The sequence below is a fragment of the Musa acuminata genome, chromosome BXJ2-11, assembly GCF_036884655.1.
Source record: "Musa acuminata AAA Group cultivar baxijiao chromosome BXJ2-11, Cavendish_Baxijiao_AAA, whole genome shotgun sequence".
In the NCBI taxonomy this organism is placed as follows: Eukaryota; Viridiplantae; Streptophyta; class Magnoliopsida; order Zingiberales; family Musaceae; genus Musa; species Musa acuminata.
The window spans coordinates 1,162,927-1,186,533 of record NC_088348.1 but is presented as its reverse complement, the minus strand read 5'-3'; the positions used below and the strand labels follow the sequence as shown (position 1 = coordinate 1,186,533).

The following is a 23,607-nucleotide window of genomic DNA, read 5'->3' as shown; positions in this document are numbered from 1 at the left end:
TTTGATATGGCTTGAAACAACTCGATTCAAAAATATTATCAAAATTTTAAATAAAAAACCCCTATTAAAAGCCAATTATGGAAGCACTATCCCGTCTAAGCCAGTAGGAAGTTTTTTTCGATAAAATGCACTTGAAATTAAGAGGGCATAGATGAAATCAGGAAGAATATTCCAGTGATGGGGTAACGGCTACGGCCATAAATTTAGCATTTCTGGTTATAGAGCTCCATAACAAATGCCCATATCAACAGTATCCTACATTCAGCATCACACAAATAACAGCTGAATGTAGCACAAGAAACATGTCAAAAATTATCCAACGAGAAAACTTGGTCTGTAAATTACGTTACAAAGATGCAAGGAGCGAGTGATATAAAAATATATCTGATCTGTTACAACTCTTGATTCACATGTCAAAATCGGTTAGAACTCCAAATCTGACCCATTCCTTTGTTCGTCAATCAAAGTCCAATTCACAAGGTAAGTGCTCGTCAAACTGTAACCTCATTTTGTCTAGCATTCAGTTCTTGCTTGTCATTTTGCTGATTGCCGAAAGTCCAGCCAGGAAATTCGGAGTTGTCAAATAGGGAGGATGGAATAACTTTGTAAAATGCAATCGGAACCTGCTTTATCCGCCGCCGAACCTGCAAGAAATTGTTTTGGTTTGTTTCAGCTGGACAATGTACAACAAAAAGTTGTTACAATAATCATCAGTAGTTTTACCGACCATCAAATTATCACGAATCAGAATAAAAGTATGTGTAATAACCCAATGGAAAATACATGTCTTTATATATATATATATATATATATATATATAGAGAGAGAGAGAGAGAGAGAGAGAGAGAGAGAGAGAGAGTCAATATATCCTGCATCCAATGTCAACCTATTGGCAGCCTCACAATCTTTATCAATGAAAACCAAAAGTCCTCATGAGATCCACATAATCATAAAATCACCATAGAAGGCAGCATGTGAGATTGATTAATGCCCATGCATTGGTAAACATTTTATCACCAGGTCGACTGTTCACTACACAAATAGTCAAATGATGACCAATAAACAGCTCTACATGGCCCACATCTGATGTGGGATCATTAGAAGGCTAATAGTCGATATTCCAATTGTAAAAGCCACATATGAGAAATAAAAAGTAAATAGTTTTGACTGGAAGCTGACCTCTTCTCTGAATACTGTGGCATAAGACCCAGAACTGAAATCTGCAACAGTTACTTCGGATGTTTTGGCTCTAACTGTGAGATCATTCTCAAGAGAAGCCACAAATCTGATAATGAAATTAATATCTCAAACTATGATGTGGAAAACATTGATGCAGCACAATAGAGAAAAAACTTCACTACCTGGAGACAGCTGGGGTGTAATGATGTCGGAGAGTTTCAATTTCCCATAAAGAACTTCCTGCAGCATCATAATAAAGGACCCATCAGGCACAGATTTGATTCAAACAGAATGCTTGTCCCTCAGTGGACACCAACGGATCCATGCTATGTTAATAAGTGATGGTTCAAAAAAATGCCAAATCAAACCCTCCCAACAGTAAATAGTTTCAAGATCAACTTGTTGTTGAGGAATAAGAACCTATTTCCAAAAAAAATAAACCTTTGAGGTTACACTTCTCTTCTTGCATCACCTAACTACTTATCTTCTGTCCTCCCTCTGCAGGAACAGAACAATAAGAAACTATCCCTTCTTCCCCTCTATAATTGAACATACAAGAAGCCTCAAGTTGCCTTCCACAATTTTTTTATATTTAAAAAAGAATAAAAAATCTGATTCACAGAAGGATGGAAAGCATTCTTTTCAATCTACAAAAGATAAAGATTTGCCACAAATGGAAGGAGATAAATGACTTTCACAGTTTCTTAATAATATATCAAATTCATCAGCATTAATGTTAACAAGGTGATTGTAATCATCACCATAACCCATCATCTGTTAAGAGTAACATCCTTAGCACTGTTATTTATTGGACCTTATCTCTATGTTTAGAAGAATATGATTTGGGCAAAATAAAAAAAAGATAATAGCTATCAGATTTGCTAAAATAAGCAATACTTCTGGTGAACCTCGCTTTATATCCTTAAATAATTAGTCTATCCATTTTAAATGCTGCAAAAATAGTAATGTCACTATTCATTATGAAGAAACTTACGCATGGCATTCGACTTAGCAGGGTCACACTCTTGAATGTTAAATGGATCAGTGCCAAGCTTTGTGCTCAGATTGATGTTCCCATTGTCTGATTCCCTTGCATCCTCACCAGATCTATTATCTTCCACAGAAGTACCTCTGTCATTTTCATCACCAATTGGCTGCATGAGAGACCAAAAGTACAATAAGAATCACAGCATTTGCACAACTTCAAAAATGAACTACAGTATTCATGATCTTATATTATGATTAGGATACGAAATTCAGACTCAAACATAAAGAAGTTGCAGTTAGACTACCTTAAAAATCCAGACTTGTGCAATCATTTATATTAATGTACAAGCAATTTGAGTAAAAAATGTCCATGCTGGAGGGAAGTCAGTGAAGGGAGAACCTGATGAACTAAAAAATTAATTGCTGGATGCCTCCGCAATAAATTGTGAATTACAGCAATAATAATAAGCGCTCCAGATGGTGGTACTGCGAGAGCCAGTCTACTCAATTTCTTGGCAAATGTAGCAGCAAGATATGCTGGAAGATACGATGATTTTAAACAGGTATCCAGGAGCTACAAGACATAATATTTCCAATGTCAGCAAAAATATTCATCATGAGATGGTTTTTTCTTTCAGACCAACAATCTTTAGATCCTCAAGTTCAGTTCTAAAAGTCTAGCAGGAGCAACAAACCTTTTTTTATCAATAATAAAAATTATTTTATTATGTGGTTAAAATCCACAAGTGTACTTCTAGGAAATTCGTTACAAGACTGTTTAAAATATACAAAATTATTCTACATATGTGGTTGCAAAAGCGCTCCATTAGAATGGTTCAGAATGTCTTCTGGCAGTTTGACTTCCCAGATTTTGGTGACATCATGAAATGATTAAGAAGTTAAATAATGTTAGTTTTTTAAGACAGTTCTTCCTAGATTCTCTTTTCTGTTCCTTCTTTTTGTCTTTCTTTCTTCTACTCTTTCTTCTCAATTGTACTTGTTTCATGCTCTTAGTGATATATGATTGCAGCATTGCTAATTTGGCAGAAGAAAAAAAAACATGGTAGGTTTATACAGGGATCACTGCCAAGAAAATAATTCGCAATGACAATGACAGAGACCACTGTTACTTGTGAGTCCAATGAACTAAAACGAAGTATTTTGCTTCAACCATATGGATTTTTCCATCTTTCAGCAAGGGTCATTCCATTATGTGAGTTAAATAAAGGTCATTTAATTCATTATTTTTCCTGGTCCAAGCTTGGGAAACACAACATTACTTTTTAACATCTTTGGAAAAGAATGACATCAACCATATTTCTCATTTAAGGTTACAGAGTAATGTAGCAAATATTAACAAGGTTGCATAAAAGAATGATGGAGTTTAACATTTCAAACTACGCCAACATGTGGAATGCTTTTAAAAGAAGGTAACTATTTGTTAATGGGCAAACATCTCATAGCTTAGTGAAGAACCCTAGCCTGATAAAAGGATTACTTTCCTAAAATTAACACGAAACAGTTATTATCACGTAACAGAAAATCAACATAGTAACTTTATGGATGTTACAAAACTTACTTGGAAAAACCCTGCTCGATGTTTTGCCATGAAAATCGCTGGGGTCAACAATGCATAAAGTTTTTCATAAAATTTGGGATACTCCAAACCATGTTGTGTCATGAGGATGAAAAGGCCATTAAGTGCCATTACACTAACTACACCTCCAATGTCATATGACCTAGTTAAAAAATCACTGAAAATCATTGCAAGATGATATGTCAGGCTTCCCAGGAGTCCGTAAGAGCATTAATATTCAACAAAAAGTTGAGTAATTTAGAAAGTCTTACCAAAGGATGGAAGGGTTTGCTAAATATGGAATAATGGTCTGATGGATTGAAGCAAGAACCTGAATAAGAAGAATGCATATTGGTGAGACAATCAGAAAATATTAGTTGCATAACATCTGAGTATAAAAATAATTATAAATTAAAGAAAACTGCACCAGATATTCAGAAGCAATTATTCGGATAATTAAAAACACAGAGCAAAATGAAACACCAATAAACCAATACTAAAACGTATTACAAGTCTAAGAACTAGCAGTCAAAAACCATGTGTGCTGCAAGTTGCAAAAGCAGAGTCAAAAAGAAAATTGGTGCAGAGAACTCAAGCCAGTGCAGGGTGTTGCAGCCTTAGCCCAGATGCAAAATTAAATAGATTGTCTCCTCAAGGATAAATTGATAATGTGTTAAGAAAAGGATATAAAAAAAAATATTATGGATCCAAAATAATCAATTATTGTGCCAGTAATTTACAAATGCTTATGCCTACAAGATTTTCTAGGACATAGCTCCATAAAATTTGAAGTAACTCTATCTCCTGCAAAACTTAAATTTTTGTTTGTGCAACATTGTTAGGCATGAATCAAAATTCTTCACAACTAATGGTATCTTAGGTATAAGAATAAAAGTTTTAAAGGACACGTCACAAACAAAGGGTCAGCTATGGTGTCTACGTGTGGGTTGGCATAAATTTCCTCTCTTGTTTAGATGTGTGCATGCTTTTTGGAGGTGGAGTTTTGTTTCTAGATTTTGCTACATAATCAAGAAAGCAAAGACAAAGGTTAAGAATCTTCTCAACCATGTTGCATTTACCTATTATTTCTAATATTTATGTTATTTATTTTTCCAGTTTTTCATACCCTAAATTTATCGCTAACAAGTTGGTAATCATTACCCTAAAACTGAGAATGCCCTTTGCCTGTATCACCTTCCACCACCTTCCAGTTCCCTATTTCCAGCTACCATTACTTTATGGTGGCAATTGCACTTGCCACCAACATAAGACAAAACTTCTTACTACCACCATGATGACCACTGTGGTCACTGAAAGTATCTCACCAGCCACCACCATACATCAAAGCCACTACTAATAATCAAGTGTCTTCTTTCTCATAGCTGTAACATTGTCAAGAATTGTATTGCCAAAAAGACAATTCATGTTGATGCACTGCACCGCATAAGGCGCAAAATTATTTCTTATATGTCTTTCCTAAGAAAGTTGAAATAATCCCTGAAGAATGATGCTGCCTTTGCTCACTTAGAGAATGCAAAAGAAGCAAACTCATAAATTTTTTAAGTTGGAATTTCGTAAAGCCAGCCAGATATCAAGGAATGAGATCAAAGCAAAATCTAAAATCAACAGAGAAAAATGGAAAAAAAAATAGAACCTAGTAACCTTGTAACAATAATTACCTCCTTGTACACATCAACAGGAAGTGGTAATTTGAGAAAGGAAATCCAAGCTTTGGCAAACTTTAACTTGATCTTTTTGGTTATGTGGCTTGAAGATGAAACCTGCAGAAGTGGCAAAAAAGATGATGCCAAATTACTTCATACATGTAGGATGACCATTCTCTTCAAGCTGAAGCATATAATACAAGTACAATAGAAATTAACTCATTCCTACATCTCACTATTTCATGTTTTAATTGGTTGGCAGATAATTATTAGCATTTAATATACATTATCATAAACTTATTAAGTTGCAAGAGAGATGTCTTAATTAGATGGGACAACAAAATTTTAATGACTACCGAAAAGATGTTTCCTACGCAACTCTCCCTCCATACTCGTATTGTCCTTGGTACCACCACAAGGACCAGCATATCACATCTCGAACAGGTAAAGCCAAGGCCAATGTGGATCAGCACCGTGTGTGAAAATGCAAATTATTTTCTGATTTAGCAAGTATTAGAACAAAGAGGAAACTTTGTATTTCATCAGCTTACAGAAAATCAATAGTCAAATATTATGAAAGCTTAATTTGTATGATCAATACAGAAGGTATTCCATATGCATGTAATCATCAGGATAGGTAGTAGCTTGAAGTAATTATAGATATCAGAAACTGCCATGAGTTAGGAGCAGCATGCTGCCCAATGCATGAAACAAGACTCAGCTGACATGACCAAAACACTGAAGGCAAAGTTTCTGAGCATCATGATACCTCAATGAGGTGGTGACAAGAAAAAGGCCACTAAATCAATGACCCTAGAGTGAACCATTCTGCATCTCCCAAGTGAGATATTAACAGGGGGTCATAATATCACAGAAAATGCTGATGAAGCAGTGATTGTGTCAGATCATGAGTCAACGACAATCTGGATGAAAATGGCAATATTCTAGAAGCCTAGACAAAATAAAGAGACAAAAAAGAACATACAGATATACAATAGTTTGCTAGTACTTTCATTCATATGATATCATGTATACACATGCACAGGCATATAATATGCATGTGTTGTGTTACACATTTTTTTATCAACGTACTGAGATCTAAAAATGATCTACCCCTACTGAACTCACTGTTGTCAAGGGCATTAGGAGCCAAGGGTTTAAAATGCCCGAGGTGCTAGAGCGAGTCAGTTTCTGCTCTGATTCTATGTACTAGAGCGAGACAAGCTCCATGTAACCTATTCTTGAACACTTCTTATTAGACTGCTTCAGAGCTTACAGAACAGAACATGTACATAAATACATATAGATACATGTCCATGTATGTGTGTGTAAAGATGTGCTCCACATTTCAAGCGAGTACTTCATTCTAACTAAGAGATCTAGAAAAAAGTCAATCCCTACCAAGCCAGGTTCCCAAACTAGCAATGGTACATTCCTGATCAAAAATACTAGAGTGAACCATGCCCTTCATAACCTAATATTAATTGCTTTGGGAGCAGATTAGACTGCTTCAGAACTTCGAGAGAGGAATGCAATAAAGACAGCACAATACCGCTCTACAGAGCTTGATGATGCACTTTGATTTACAGTACATTACAGACAGAATGGGGCCGCTATAATCAACAGAACAGCACATTGTGCTGCTGTTGTCATGTTTTAGAAAGAAAATGGCCAGAAAGAATTCTGTTGTCCAAAAGAAAATGTAAATATTACTGCTGACTTATTTCCCAAGTCAAAAAATGAAAGGTCATGGAAAGAGAGAACAAATAGGACAAAAAGCACTGATTTGATGATTAGTAGAAGATTTGTAATTTTCAAATTTGCAGAAGAATCATCATGAGTATTGAGATGGTGCATGTTTTGACAATTGGTGTACCTACAAGAATATTTAAGCTAAATCTAATCATATTTAGAAAATTTTGGAATTTACTCTTAAACATGGTACTATGACAATGAAAGTTAAATGTACATATCAGAGCATAGCAATGCAAAAATTAGTAATACATGCATCATGAAATGAACTGGCATTTTTACAAAAATATTACATGGAAGCGTACTACCACAATTCTTTTCTACCAAACTCCTCTTTTTGTTCCTTTTATCACGCACAAACAATGCACACCCGTGTATACAATATGGCAAAGTAGGAAAATATATATACAAAAAACTTACATCAGTGTCAACTTTCCTCGTGTTTTCTGGTTCTGCCTCTGAAACCGGATCATTAGAAGACAACTTCCCTACTTTGGATGAGATACCTACAGTAATGTTGAAAATTGAGTGATGCCAATCCTTTTGCAGAAAGATACTGAAGGATTTATGAGCAATCACTTGACCAGCACACATAGATGATAAGATAATGCTTTTAAAATGATAGAATTCCCCTAGAAGCTAAATAGTAAAACTTAGACTTCATAATAGAAGATATTTGCTGTTGGATAGTTAAAACACCACACCGATCCAAACCTACTGCCTACAGTTCTTTATTATTTACACTACTAAACAGGAAGGCAACCTTCTGCAGAAGATAATTTATTGATACATTTTCAGCTTATGCATTCATTGGCTTTCTTTGAAGTATGCAAATATGTGGATCATATAGCTCTTTTGAACTAGAACTTACACTGTGACGCTCTATATGCAAGGAATATTCAACATTCCAACATTTTTTTAGAAAATAACAAAATTTTATCATACCATGAATCAAAAAGACGCACCAGTAATTATAAAATGAAATCAAGTAGGTTTTCTTCTAGAACAAAAAACTGGTTTCAGAACAACATAGTCAAGCAGATCAACGAAAAGAAGAGAAATTATAAATTGACATCTTTTATTCAACAATATTGATTTAAAAAGTAACAGATAAATGCATATTTGCACACAGAATATGCACATTGTCTATATATCAAAATTCAGTTTTCAATTAGTGCCAGAAAATACTAGCAGTTACCAATGCTCCTAAGAAACACCAAAGAAAAAAACCCTTTGACACAGACAAAAAAACCTGAGTTTTCAGCATAAAAAATATCTTCTACAGAAAGAAATAATTGCGAGGAAACATAACCATGATGGCAAAATAACATGCGTTCTCATTGAAGAGAAATATCTCGTTTATCTTTAATCAAGTCCGTGCCTACAAAGAAGGGAATGATTACAAAGAAAGTATATGACTACCCAATGGACTCCACATTTTATAACTTTTTCTTTCTCAGCTTCTAAAGGAAGGCAACAGGACAAAATAATGTGTTCTCATTGAAGAAGAGAAATATCTACTTTATCTTTTAATCAAGTCCGTGCCTACAAAGAAGTGTATGATTACAAAGAAAGTATATGTGATTACAAAAGCAGTATATGATTACAAAGAAAGTATATGATTACCCAATTGACTCCACATTTCAGAACTTTGTTCTTTCTCAGCTTCTGAAGGAGGGCAACGGGACAAAATATTGTACATTATGCGAACAGGAAACTCCATACTACTGCAAAGTAGCAAGAGCAAAATAAGGATATCATGAACTGAGACAATTTCTGAAAATGCCATTGATCAGAAAATAAGAGTAAGATGAAAGGTAGAAAAACAAATCTCCAGATGTGAAGTAATATAAAACTGTGATTTGATAAAAGAAGACAGTTAAGATTTTGCAAAGTTGTGATTCACATGCCTCAAAAATATAAACTTCACATAAATGCTTCATTGGAAAAATTATTATGGAATGGGATACAGGAACAATATCATTTCCTAATTTAATTTGACAGTCAATAATTCAATAACATGATAAAAAGAAAATACCAACAAGCCATACTTTGATTGTGCAATCTTCAGAAATCTACGAAAGTTAAGATTGAACATAGTTATCCATCATAAAATCCATTCAAGGGGGTATATCCATACAGCCAGCATGTAAAATGGGAGCTGGAACACTATTCAGTATATTTAAAATCAAGGTCTTCAATTTTGAATAATACTGCCTGTACCGGACGGTATATATATAACAGATTTAATCACTAAGCATAAGCAAAACCAGCTTAGACAATGAGCCAAATAGCATTTTTTTTGCACGACTCCCACAAGCAGGCAACTATAATGAAGCCAAACTATGGTACAGAATTCTATAGCTAAATTTGCTACTGATTTCGTAGCACTAACTGCCATATATATATATATATATATATATATATATATATATATATATATATATATATATATATATATAGACGAAATCAAAGATATATGAGCTCAACAAATAAAAGACCATAAAACATATCCCTTATGAAATTTAAATCCCACCTTAGTTTAGAGCTGTCTTCATCGCTGTGCAAAGTAGCTTTTCCAATTTCTGTAGAAAAAATATTAACGTAAACAACAGCAAAATGTCAGTACAAATAGGTGTGAACTTTCTTAAGAAACACAATTGCAACTTCAATAATAACCGTTGGTATTACTTGATTCGAAACTTTTGATAATCTTGTCCATACTTGTATAGGTAAAATACCTGCATGAAAAATAGAGAACCTGAGAAACTCAAAAGGGCCTCAAAGCAACGTCCACATGTGAGTTACTCATGCATAAATGCATATGTCAGTTTGGTCTGTCATTGGGCTGATGATGAAAAGAACAAGAACAAAATAGAAGAAAATGTGGTAACAGGTGAGGTAGTACGACTTCATTACTTAAACAAGAGAACCTGAAGCATGTCATACAAATTCAGTATAACAATTTTAAAGATAATCAATTAAAAGCACTAACTAACAATAAGCTAAAACTTCAAATGCCATAAAAAAAAGATACTATTTATTGGCAGCAAAATTTGAAACTTGAAATGAATAGAAAGGTTCCCGATTGTTAAAGTGCTTTAATATTTATATTAACCTTAACTATCCTTTTTTTCTGACTTTGTAGATTTCCAGCAGCACCAAAACATTAATACAGACCCAAAATTTTCAAACAAATAATAGAAAGGAAATAAAAAAATAAGCATCCCTTCTTTGTTATAACATTGAAGACATTCATCCAGGAGATTGAGGGTGCGTACAAGAGTTGACTTCTTAAAGTAACATACAGAAGAGGGTAATAATTGTTTAATACATATCATAACCTAAAGCTAATCACCAAAGGTCTCTCCATGACACAAAAAAATAACCAAAAACAAAACAAGAAAAAAAGATCACAGCTTCACCAGGGATCGTTGTGGCAACAGGCACATAACATTCAGTGCCAAGCTAGATTTTTAGTTTCGAATACCGAATGATACCGATCCTAGCGTGGACTGGTCTGAGTCCATGCCATATTGTGTGTCGGTACACCGATATGTGTGTCAGTACACTGTTACATATCGGGTGTGTGAAATTTTTAAAGAAGGCGGAAAACAAAAAAGTTACTGCCCATCACAGGATTTGTACCACTCGATGTACTAGGTATCCATCTCATTTACACCAGTGTTATCAAAGGTACTAGGCGCCTCACCAATATAAAAATTATAAAAGAAAATAGGGAGAAATACAAGCATTAAAATAAAATTAAGACAATCCATGAGTTCCATATCATTTTATATTCAAAATATCACCATTCATACATCGAATTACATTCATTTAACCAACTAGAAAGCAAAATTACTAAATTGTCCAAATCTAATAACAAATATTACAAAAAAAAGTAGAATTACCATAATTCAAAATTCACAATGCTAAACTAGAGTGACAATTGAAAATTCTAACAGTGATAAATTCAGTAATTAACAAAATTTATAAACTATTATTGACCAGAATTAACATAATTCAGCAGGGGAGAGGCTGAGAACAAGTGGAGGTTGGCAGGGAGTAGAAGAATACAGGAGAAGGCAGGGATAGGGCCTCACAGCAGGGGGAAGCATGGAGGCTAACAGTAGCAAGTGGCAAGGGCAAACGGCATTAGGGGACAAAGGAGGGGGCGGGGAGTTCGGGGCACTGCCAAGAAAAAGAGAGAGGCAAGGGGGGGCTGTTGGGGGAGAGAGAGGCAGAGACAGCTACCAAAAGAAAGAGAGGCAGAGGGGGCTGCCAACAGAAAGAGAGAGACAGAGGAGAGGGGAGAGAGGAAGGTGCAGAGAGCCATGGTGGAGAAGAGAGGGGGATGGGGAGCTGAATTGCAGGGAAGAGGGAAAGAGAAAGTGAGGAGAAGAGGGGGTAGGGGGGGCGCTGTACCATTGGAGAGAGGGAGAGAGAGCTACAAGGGAACGCACCATCAGTCGCTAGGAGAAGGCATTGTTGGGGGAAGGCACCATCACTTTGGTCTGCCAAGAGGGAAGGCACTACCATGATGGGAGAAAGTCAATCATCGTTGATTGTTTGGTCACAGAACACCTGCATGCAAGAGGATAGTTCTATCGTCGGCTGCCTTCCATGCAATTGGGACGGATGCTTAGGTTTTTCCAACGAGAGGAGACGTCAAGGATTGGGCGGGGGGGGGTTACAAGTAGCTTTGGTTTGGGTAAACTGTTAGTTGGTTCAGTTAAACCAATTGAATCCCAATCAACTGAACCCAATCAAGTGTGATATGAACCCACCCAACTTGATTCATCTCAGGCGCACGCTTGACCCACCCAATGCTCGAGCTCAGGTGCGCACCCAAGTCACGCTATTAAGCCTGATTAATAGCACTACACTCCTTGAGGTGCTCGGGCCTCGCCTCACCCGAGCGCCTAAGCGAGCAAACAACATTAGTTTACAATGATCTATGTGCCAATAGATTGTCAATCTGACAAGCTATGCATGTCATACCATGCTAGCCATGCCAATAAATAGCCAAGTAAATATATTGCATATATTGCTAGGCCTAGTGGGCATACCACCTTACCATGTAAAATCTAAGTCAAACTCTAGTTGCAAGCTGCAACTATGTAAAATCTTATGTCAACCGAATGGTCACGTTAACTAAAATCCTTTCTAAAATCACAAAAAAAATAAAACTTACCATAATACCTCAAAGTCCACTACGTAATGTAGATCATTAAATTTTCCTTAATAGTATTCATCAATTCACTCAACTTTAAATTTGCACCATCAAGGCTATTTCATGCCTTACACAAGCCAAATAAGCTGAATGTTTCATAAATATCACATTTGAATGCCATGACACAATATGGGCATGTTTCATAATGCCTTACACAAGCCAAATTTGGTCTACGTAACAACTCTCCAGCAGTGATTTAAAAAGTGCTAGGCGCCAAAAGGCGCCACGATCCAAAAACGCCCGAGGGGCTAGACGCTCGCCCGAGTTAAGTGAGGCGCTAAAAATTAATAATATTAAAATTAATAGTATTAAAATCAAAATAATAGTGTTATACTATATACAGTTAACCGTATATTGTATACTATTAACAGTATACAATATAACAATATACTGTATACTTTTAACAATATATTGTATACTGTTAACAGTATACTTTCGATTTCGAAAGAGAAGCGAAAGAGAAGAGAAGAGTGTAAGGGAAGACCGAGGGTGTTGAGAAAAGCGGGAGCGGCAGCGGTAGCGGCAACGGCAAGCGATGACAGTGGCAGTGACAGCGAGAGCGACGAGCGGCGACAGAGGCAGTGACAGCAATGAGCAACGGGAGCGAGAGCGACGAGCGGCGACAGTGGCAGCGACAGTGGTAAAAGCGAGCAGCGGCAGCGGCGAGCGGTAACAGTGGCAACGGTAGCGGGAGCAGCGAGCAGCGTGAATGACGAGCAGGGTTAGGGTTGGGGAAGTCGTGCTGATATCGGTGCTTTAGTTGGTTCGATTGAACCAACTAAAGCACCGGAGACCGAACTAAACATAAACCGCTGGTTCGGTCGCTTGGTTTAACCCAGGCGCTCGCCCGAAGCGCCCGGCGCCTAGGCTCGGGCGAGCACCTAGACGGCGCCTCTTTGAAGTGCGCCGCCTGGAAATGAAGCGAGGTGCTCAGGCCTCGCCTCGCCTCGCCCGAGCGCCTAAGTGAGCGCCTTTTTAAATCACTGCTCTCCAGAATGTCATGTTTCATAAATATAACAAATGTGATCATGGTGCCATGACACAATAAACAAATCCATTGTTTGAGACAGAGTTGCACATGCACTTGAACAATAAGATGGGATCAACATGCTTTATACATACCGAATCCATAATAATCAATTAGTAAACGACCTTGAAACTTCAATATGCATTTTAACTTATGCAAACTTGTTGTATATGATCTTTTAGGCAATAATTATCAAGGTATCCCATACCGAACATCTATGTACTTGAAATACTTTGGTCCGAGCAAGTCTAACAAAGGATCAACAGCAGATGTAGCACGGACCTGCATAAAAATATAAATACTAAAAAATTAAATATGCAAACTAAACTGTTAAAATGTTATAAGCAAATGAAGTGGTAATGTAGTTAAAAAGGTAACTGAAGGTCGAAACAAATAAACACTACTTCACATAAACAAGCAATTACTTCAAAAGGTCAACTAAAACAGGTTTAAACTTTAAGGGGCACATTTACACTACATCTGATGAGGTTATGAAAATGAGGCATATGCACCATTAAAGGTTATTCTGATCTACCATAATGTCTTGAAACTTTCTTTGTCCTCTCCGTGTATCCATGCTATATTCAAACTGCTGAGGATTTTTTTATGGTTGGGTATCTAATGTTCCAATATTTTCCTTAGATCAAGCCTTCTCATGAAATTATAAAAAGAAAATAAAATCAACAAGGAAGAGTCATCAAGATCAGTTGCATTTGGTCAACAGTGTAATAGATGGATTAGCAATCACATTATTCCAGTCTGATAAACTGTGATTTACTTATCTGATAATTCTGATTAAATGTACTGAAATGGTGTATTTAGACTATCATATTGAGGAAATAAGACATGGAACATGGTTAACCTAAGAGACCTTATTAAAACTTCCATGACTGGCAACCATGAAGAATTATTAGCATAATAGAATTTTCAGAAGTAGAAAGATGCAGGGAATCAGAAAAGAAATAATTTTTTTTGCTGGTAGAGCTACATATGGATAATAGCAGAAGCACATAATGTGCCGCCTCCATTATAAATAAATATAACCAAATAAGATGTTGCTGGTGCCCAAACTGACACCTAGAAGTTTGACTTTGTTTATTGTCAGCAGTTATGAGTAATGAAGTTATGGTGGATCTTGAAAACAAAAATTGAAGTATGCCATTTTGAGATTTCAAAGCTTATTCAGAAGTTGCATCTAGTTTTCATCCCGCTTACAATATAAGATTAAAGTTATTCCATCAATTTCCATAGCAGATTATTTGTCTAGGCCATACCATAAATTATACCAATAGAATGACAGCTGCAGTTAACAATGACCAACCAATCAAGTGAGAATTATAAAAATATTATGGTAAGAACAGATATTTGGGAACTTATCAAACAAGTTGAGAAAACTTCTTTTATTCTGAGCTCCAAGAAACATCCAGAAATCCATAATCGTGTGGTAAGGCCACTTGCAAGAGTGTTGTAGATTTGAAAGAATATCTTACAATTCTATGCAGAAACCTATGATAAATAGCCGAGTGGAATCTTCCGTCCTTTCCCAGCTTGACAAAATCCATAATCGCATCCAGTGCGACATCCTAAAATAATCCGGTTACAAGAAGGGATTAAGAAACATCCTGGCCGCCTCAGAGTTATCTTGATGCAATCCAAAGAATTCTTACCCTGAGGGCATCGACGGATTGCTCCGAGACGGTGATCTCAATAAGACCATTCAAGAACTCCCCGAACCTCTCCCTGAGCCAGTCCTTGAAAACCAACTCGACGTCCTTCTCTTTGCCATCATCGGTGGGATCCTCGGATCGCTTGTTAGGGACGGACAACGACGAAGGGATCTCAGGGAAGAGCGGAACGAAGAAGGATTGGATAGAGATAAGGGATTCAAGGGCAAGGGCGACGGGGGAAGACGGAGAGAGGAAGGAGAGGAGGACGGGGAGGTTGTTGATGTGGGCGCGGGAAGAGAGGAGCTGGTTGCCGAGGGCTTTGAGGTCGTCTAGGGCCAGGGTTCCGCCGCTTCTCCTCTTCCTCCTCTCCTCATTCCCTTGGGGTTGCTTCCGTTTCTTGGCTGGAGACGCCATGGCCGAGGGCGAGGAAGAGGCTCTTCTAACTCGGTGAAATCTGTTTCTAGGGTTTTAAAGTTGAGTAGCACTTTGGTCATGGGTTTAATTAAAAATATTTTTAAAATTTAAAATATATAACATAATTCAAAAAATTTATATAGTAAATATATATAATATCAAAATTAATAAGAATATCTACCAATTTCGACAATGATAACCATTTAAAAACTAAAAAGTAAATATGTAATCTAACTAACTAAAAAATATATTAATAAATATAAGTTAAAGAAAACAATGTTAATAAAACGGAATACAAAAAAAAAGATATTTTATATTATATATTAATTATTTAAATCGCTAAATGACATAAAGTCAACTTAAAATTAGTAAAAAAAATCTTTCGAACGCTTAAATTAAAAAAATGTAATATAAATTTATATTACAAGAATTATGTTTATAAAATAAATATATTTTAAAAATACAATACATATATAATAGATAATATACAATAGATATAATACGTAATGTATAATTATTAAGGAACAATTATTAATGACAGATATTAGGGAATAATTATTAAGGAACAATTGTTCAAAGAGGCACAGGCGAAGTTGGAAGAGGAAAAAAAGATCCTTTGCTTTTATTCATTGAATATTGTCATAGTTAATGTTATTTTATGTATTATTTTTCATCAAAAAATTTTATGAAACCTTAAAAAAACCTTAGAAGGTTATATATATATATATATATATATATATATAATTTATTTTATTTTATTTTTGGGTAACGGAAATTTGTCTTTAAATTTTTTTTTTTTTCCCTCATATCAGGTGCATATAACTCTTAGCGGATCCGGGCACAATCGACCCTAGAAATCGGGCAGACCGTCCGACTAACTGACGTTTAGGGTTTAGGCGGGGAGAAAAATGAAGGCGATGGCGACGGGGGAGGAGACGAGAGAAGCAGTAGAAGAGAGCTTCGAGATAGGGGGAGCAGAGGACGCATCGGGGTCTGCCCACGGTGGGAAGGCGGAGGAGGGCATGACGCCTTGGGAGCAGCACGCAGCGGTGATCAACCTCCCCCGTTACGACTACGCCGCCCCCTCCTCGCTTCTTCACGAATCCCGTTCCGGGTTTCTCATCACCTGCCCCATCAGTGAGCCCTTTCCCATCTTGTGTCTGTTTTTTGCCCACTATGCGAGACAGAACCCTTGGCTACGTTTTGTTTTGCATTTTTTAGTTCGACGCTTCTTGGATTTGGCTGTAGGTTTTCCTTATTGGAATTACTATGCTATGGAAGAATTCGAATCTGAATTGTTTCAAAGAAGAAGTCTTTACTTGTTTTTGTTTTTGTTTTTGTAGAAACAAGAAGACAACATGGTTGGTTTTGATGGTCTAAACTTTAGCCAGAAATTCCAGGGAACAAGCATTAGGGTAAAAAGAGGAGGGTAGGCATTACCTATCTTTTTCTGGTAAAATTAACTGGGGCCACATGCCCAAAAGCCAAATACATGGGGTTCTTCCACATAGACCATAAAAGAATAGCAATTTTGCCAAAGAAGATAAGTGCACAACATAGAAAGCTACTGAGACAAGTTTCTTTCCTTCTCGAACTGATATGGATTCATAAGCATCGGTTTATACTCATCAAGAAAACCTGCAGCCTCCTTGTCATGCTGCTTAGTAAATTTTGTTAGCAATCTCAAGAGTAGAAGATATATAAGAAAGGAAACTGTGGCCTTTAAGAACATGTTCCTTAATGTGGCAATGATCAAATTTGATATTTGCTTTGTGTTCTCATGAAATACTGGATTTGGCGCAATATGTGTTGCATTTGCATCATCCACATATAGAAGGGTCAGAGTGACATGGGGACACCAAGACAGAGGAACATTTGGCTTCAACACTAAGGCACACTAAACTATCTCCTGCATCTCCATGACATCAAAGGCTTTAAAAAACATAATACTTCTATTGTTGGTTTACCTATGTGTGGACATCCTGCATAATTAGTATCAGAATATCCAATCAACTCAAGAATACGAACATGGATAAAACAAAGATAGACCACTGGTTCCTTTTACAACTGTTGAATTTTGTTGTCTAGAATAACAAATTGATGTACAATGTGAACAGCATAGTCAATATCTGGCTGCCATGGTGAGAAATACTAGACCTTCAACCAAGTGGCAACATTTTAGTAGGATTAACAAGAGGCTTACTTTTCATCCTGTTAACATTTGGCAATACTAGACCTTCAATTAATTGGCGATATTAAGTAGGATTAACAACCAATTTGTCTAATAAGTATGTCATGAACATATAATAGTACTGCAGTTCCTTGACTAGGCTGATGCACAAAGAGATGGATCATGCTGACTTTGCTGAAAGTTTGCAGAAATCTATTGCATGAAACAGCCTTTCGAACGATGTTTTATAAGCTTGTCTGTGGCCATATAGAGCATTTTCTGAGGTTTCAATCTAGATTTTGTTATGAAATCTGGCAGTGTGGAGGCAAAAGAAATTTAACCCTCTTCCATTAACTCACCACGTAAGAATGCATTCTTCACATCCAATTGATATATGCCTGGGTTATTATAGGAGGAAAGTGCTAACAATACTTGAATGGTAGGGTGTCATCACAATCCAATCCATAGTAGAGTTTATATCCCTGAGCAGCCAATCATGCTTGATATCTACTAAGCGACCTATCAGATCTCAATTCTATGAAGTAAGTTCACTTAATCCCGATAAGATTCTTTCTATTAGGTAAAGACACAAGGTTCCATGCTCTATTCTTCTCGAGAACATTTGTTTCATCCTGTTTGTCCTGCTAACACATTGAGTTAGGATTAATTATTGAATTTAAGTTGTTAAAGAAGGAATAATGGTAGTCTGTTAAGTGTACTGAAGGTACAATGGTATGGGTGGTTTGATGTAGTTATGGAGGTGGCATGACCTCATGATGTAGAATAGAGCAGGGAAGTAGAGAGAAAGAGAAGTGTGAGATAATAAAGAGGAGAAAAAGAGGGGAATGAGATTAGAGATTAGAGAGGAGAACAAGACTAGAAGAGAGAAGATGCAATTCCCTTTCATTCAAATATGAAGTTTGATACCTTGACAAGCTCCATTATTTATAGGGGTTTAGAAGTCTTGGTACAATTATTGAAGATAATAATTCTCGAGAGTAATCTCCTAGGGAATTGGTATGTCTTTTAGATATTCAAAATGTGACTTCTAGGATACCTAAATAGTAAATGAGTGCACTTAATAAAGGAGTCTCTATAAAGATCAAAAGACTTTTCAATTTTCAACACAACTCCTAGAATATCTAGGCCAATTAATTGATGACTTTTTGTTGATTTTTTTGTCTAGAACAAACTTTTTTGAAATCCTTTGTAAAGCTAGATGGTTCTCTATCACCTCAAGTTGTGGTCCTTGGTTATCGGGGCTCCAACTGGTCACCTTCTGTAATAGGATCCATGGCATTTTCCACATTTGAAAGAGCCCCATTAAAACTTACAAAATTGCTAAATATCCAAAAAGTTCCTTGAACTTGTGATGGATGATGGGTTAGCTTATGGTGTTATATGTTGAATAGTTTGGACAAGGTTTTAGACAAGTCAGATCTCAACTTACCCTTGATTGTGCTTTTGGATGAAGTTTCATTGTTATTAGTTAGCATCAAAGAATTTGTATAATTTTGTTAAGACCTTCCATGCTCGGGCTTTCTTCATGCTGTTGTTGTAATGTAACCATGAGTCAAATGTCCTGCATGTGCGGATATGCTGAAGCTGAACTAGTTACTATGTTACTTTATATTTAATTTCTTCTCCTCATTTATGCTTATTGTTAGAAGTTGGTAAACTCAAATATTGTGATCTTTTTTCCAGAACGTGAGAAAAGTGCCACAAAGGAAGCCATTTCCCTTCTTGAAGAGGTCAGTTTGGGTTTGGCCTTTGCATTTTCCCACATTGTGCAGTGAATAAATTTTGGAAAGAGATATACTTGCTTGGCAGATATGGATAAACAGTTATCTCAAAAGTGGAAAGTTTTGTAGTATTTATATTTAGTGCACGAAGATAAAGATTAATTCATCTCAAGATAAATTTTGGAAATGCTGGCCTTAAATTATGCAACAATGGATAAGAACTTCTATTGGTTATTATAACATCATTAGATGAACACAAAAGATGTGCAAGATACATATGAAATTAGTTGCATGGAGATTCAGTATAAATATATCTGCGGATGCTACATAATAGTTTAAACGTTTAAATTATGTGTGCACAAGAAACAATAGTCCACATTTTCCAGTGAATTGTGAAGATGTTATACAAATATATTTCACCTAATAGTCATTGCTGATAATTTAAGATATCACATGATTGTTTGGTAAAGATAGACTGTAACGTGTATGCACTGAACGGGATGCCATTGACTTAAACATATAAGTATCACAGGGGAAGCTGCTGAACTTTGCTGATATGGCACAGATGGGCATCGAAATGCCTGGTGTACAGGTAGGCTGTATGGGGACCAGTTAGACCAGGATAACTGACTTTTTGCTTGCTCTATGTGTTAGTCAAAAGTAAGTTTTTCTTGCATTTAAACAAGAGAAAATAAACTTGGGTTGCTTTTAGATATTATAGAGCTATTTCTTTTGTCAATCTGAGAATAGGTTAAAGGAAGGTGTTATTTCCATATATAAGCAATGATGTAGCTCGGCACGTCTAAATCATTTTCAAATTTGGTTAAGGCTGATTCAAGCAAAATGTTGGGGGAGCAAGGGAAGAATCTGCTGTGCTTGATGTTAGACATAGTGAGGGTTTTTTTGTTTTTTTGCCAAATAAACTGCAAGAGAGGATCAAAACCTGTGTAATTTGTGTAAAACATAGTTAAGTGCTCATGTTTGTTCCCCATTGTTATTTTGTGTATTCTGATTAACAATTAATTGGTAATACAATTATTTAGGTTATTTATATTCTTTTGTTTGTGATCAGCTTCTATCTCCTTAGATGATTGCCGGTACAAAGGCTTACATTGCTTTTCATTCATCTGAAATGGTTTTTAGCCTTGTATTTCTTGTGGAAACAGTATTACATCCTTGCTTAAATTCTTTGTGGTATTCTGCAGTTTGTTAGCTGTACATCAAGAAGTAGTGAGACCTGCAGTACAGAGATTCCTGCCAAGAAAAGGAAACTATCTGCAGGAGTAGATCCTGAAAATGCTGAAAGCAAAGAAAAGAGTGGAGTCAATAGTGTTTTGGAGGCTTCTGGTATGGAGTAGTAATTTATTGGTCTTTTGCAAATGAAGTTTATGTTTCTAGAAAGTAAAACTACATTTCCATGTGAATAGCAATTATAATAATGCCTTATTTGTGTCTTGAAGAGGTGGTCGTGAATCTTCTTATGTGCTACTTTTAATCGATTAAAGCATTAAAGGATGCTAATTGCCTGTTGTTCAAGACAGGTGAGGATCTCAAAGGGAGCAATATTCTTTCATTGATGAAGCTAACAAGGAGTGGTTTGCTTCTGTTCACCTTTCCTAACAATATTTCCTGTCCCGTGGTTGGTGTAGTATCAAATATATTTCAGTTTTTGAGATCTGGAAAGCTGAAACCTCCTCTGTGAGTTGCATTTCTTACAAGCATGAGTTTATAGGTGCTTTTTGGCCTTCTTGATCAGAAGAAAGTGTTTTAGTACTATTTATCTCAAGTATGTTCCTACAGTTGTTGCTTATTATATTACCTGGGGATTGCACACCTTAGAGGTTTTATCGTCTTTTCTTCTTGCTGCTTGATGATGTTGGTTAATCTCTTGGTTAAGATAATTTTTTGAAATTAGTAATATTTTCTGTCCAACAGCTGGTGCCATCGCATCTTTCCTATCCAAGAAACTTGTGTCCTTGAGGAGAAGGATCTACAATTAGTTGTTTCAAAACTTATGCGAGAATACTTGGGCAAAGATCAGGAGAAACTTGAGCGAACTATTAAGGTTATTATAGTTGTTTCTTGATTTTATTTCATCAATTCTACATGAAATCTTCCTGCTTCTGATTTTTCTATAATGAAAATATTTTGATGTACACAATCTCAATTTATCTTTGATGAAATCTCAATTTTTCTATGATGCCTTTTAGCACCATCTGTTTAGTCGTTACTCTCAATTTATCTTGATGAAATCTCAATTTTTCTATTATGCCTTTGAGTACCATCTTTTTTGTCAGTTACTCTCAATTTATCTTGATGAAATCTCAATTCTTCTATGATGTCTTTGAGTACCATCTTTTTAGTCATTACTCGAAGACTAGCTATTCCACCTCTAGTTTATCTTGATGAAATCATCTGTCGTCAAATGCTATGTGATTTACTGGTTTATATTAATTTAGTTCCTGCACTAGTTTGCAGTTGGATATAACAGAAGAGGCATTGATGAGACAGAGATGAAGTCACAGAAACATACTAATAAGGGCTCAGTGGGATCAACTTTGTTGGATCGTGAAGCATGTTTCAAAGTTGTAGCGGGGGCAGTTAAAGCTGTTGCAAAAAATTCAGTAGTCGATCTTAGGTCTCCCGAGGTATTGTTCTCTAAATTTTACTGCTATGCATTTTTGAAGTAGAACTAGTAAAAATACTTGTAATATTTTCTAATTGAAATGGAAGAATGAAGGTGGCAAATGCTATATCCCGTTTCTGACAAGTATTGCAAGCCTGTGGGCTCATCTGCAAGGATCCTACTTTTTCCTTCCATTATCATGCTCATTCATTTGTATACAAATGAATTGTCATGCTGTAGTAGACCTTTATCATTATGCATGTTATCAGTAAATAATTCATGATGTTTTTCACTATCTGCAGGTGGCTGTGCTTGTAGAACTATTACCCATTTCAGGGGTTCCATTTGGATCATTAGTGGTTGGAGTATCTGTTCTTCCACTAGAAATTGTCACCACCAAGCCTCGGCTCTGCGTCAAGTCTCTTGTTGCTGATATAAATGTTACAACGAGAAATGTTTAAATGCAAGACATCTGCTGCTGCTGTTCAGTGCTCTCCACCAACACAAGGGCACTACCATCCCTGGTCATGCTAGTGGTGTTTACCATTGCTCCTTGTCCATGATTTCCTATATCCAGAAGAAATTGGACAATAGATCATGCCATCTTATGTTGATCTACGGTTGCTAGAACACCCAACATGGCTAAGGACAAAAGAAGCCAGCAGCAGTGATGGTACCTTACAACTTTTTTCATTATCGACCAAAAAGTGTTTTTCATGTGACTGTTGTACTGTAAATGTTATTTTTTTTAGTTTCGGCATCCTGAAACATTTTTTTTGTTTGCTCAATGGTGAACTCTTACGGACTCTTGAATATGAATGGTCGAGAACAGCAAGGCCGATGTTAAACTCGGGATGAACGCCGTTTGTTTACTATGAAACATAATCAGCAATGACCAATGATGAGTTTTTGGACTCGCTCAGAATGTCATTGCTTAACAGGCATTTTAAGAAGTTGGAAAACCAACCTCTTTTGAGCAATTCCAATTGTGAGGAAATTGATAGATGATTTTGTTCATGATTGCAGGGCTTCTTTGTATCTTTGTACACTAGCAGACCTACTTTGAACTGTGGCTCACAAGAACTACAAACATTGCTTTGCTTTACCGATTCTTTTCTCTTGCAGTCGAGATTATTAGTTCGCCCAAAGCATGCATGAGAAACATCTCACTTCGAATCATCCATTCCACTCTTCTCGTTCCAGAAAAGTGATCCTCATGATTCTTAACATTGTAACACCATGAAATAGCTGTTGAATTTTGATGTTCCATCACCGTGCATGATGTCAGCAGGAACAACAATCTGGCATGCATGTTGTTGACTGGTTGCAAGAATTGGATGGTGGTTGGAGTGGTGGTGAATATGGTAATCCACTATTTTGATAGATTCCAACGTTGATTCAGTTTCTTTTCAGAAAAGTAAGCTGCCACTACTCGGTGTGTGATAGTATGGCATTCTGAAGAGTGTACTGAGCCACAACCACATGTTCCCGGTCTACCCTGTACTGAACACGCAAGCTTTGTCAGCCATAGTTCAGATAACATAATTGGAAGCAATTCTCTTTTCAGGTT

At 36.3% G+C, this 23,607-nt stretch overlaps 2 protein-coding genes across 4 annotated transcripts; one reads left to right on the top strand and one right to left on the bottom strand.

The window, feature by feature from the left end:
- Positions 1-175: 175 nt before the first annotated feature.
- On the bottom strand, positions 176-15,541 carry LOC135626421 (protein NUCLEOLAR COMPLEX ASSOCIATED 4-like). Of its 2 annotated transcripts, none has more exons than XM_065131679.1 (15): positions 15,086-15,541; positions 14,909-15,001; positions 13,627-13,700; positions 9,838-9,899; positions 9,695-9,743; positions 8,785-8,885; positions 7,579-7,664; positions 5,422-5,523; positions 4,015-4,073; positions 3,746-3,920; positions 2,567-2,740; positions 2,174-2,333; positions 1,362-1,419; positions 1,180-1,285; positions 176-644 (listed from the first exon to the last, which is right to left on the bottom strand). In XM_065131679.1, exons 1-15 carry the CDS (start codon positions 15,497-15,499, stop codon positions 492-494), a joined length of 1,866 nt encoding a protein of 621 aa, XP_064987751.1. In that variant the 5' UTR covers positions 15,500-15,541; the 3' UTR covers positions 176-491. The 2 variants fall into 2 exon arrangements, with proteins under 2 accessions (XP_064987751.1, XP_064987752.1); XM_065131680.1 differs by having other exon boundaries at positions 9,850-9,899.
- Positions 15,542-16,367: 826 nt separating this feature from the next.
- LOC103970148 (uncharacterized) lies at positions 16,368-22,951 on the top strand. 2 transcript variants are annotated; one of them, XM_065133049.1, is made up of 8 exons: positions 16,368-16,636; positions 19,374-19,420; positions 19,944-20,003; positions 20,617-20,758; positions 20,953-21,109; positions 21,347-21,476; positions 21,883-22,059; positions 22,340-22,951. In XM_065133049.1, exons 1-8 carry the CDS (start codon positions 16,408-16,410, stop codon positions 22,496-22,498), a joined length of 1,101 nt encoding a protein of 366 aa, XP_064989121.1. In that variant the 5' UTR covers positions 16,368-16,407; the 3' UTR covers positions 22,499-22,951. The 2 variants fall into 2 exon arrangements, with proteins under 2 accessions (XP_064989121.1, XP_009382085.2); XM_009383810.3 differs by lacking the exon at positions 19,944-20,003 and having other exon boundaries at positions 16,370-16,636.
- The last annotated feature ends 656 nt before the right edge of the window (positions 22,952-23,607 follow it).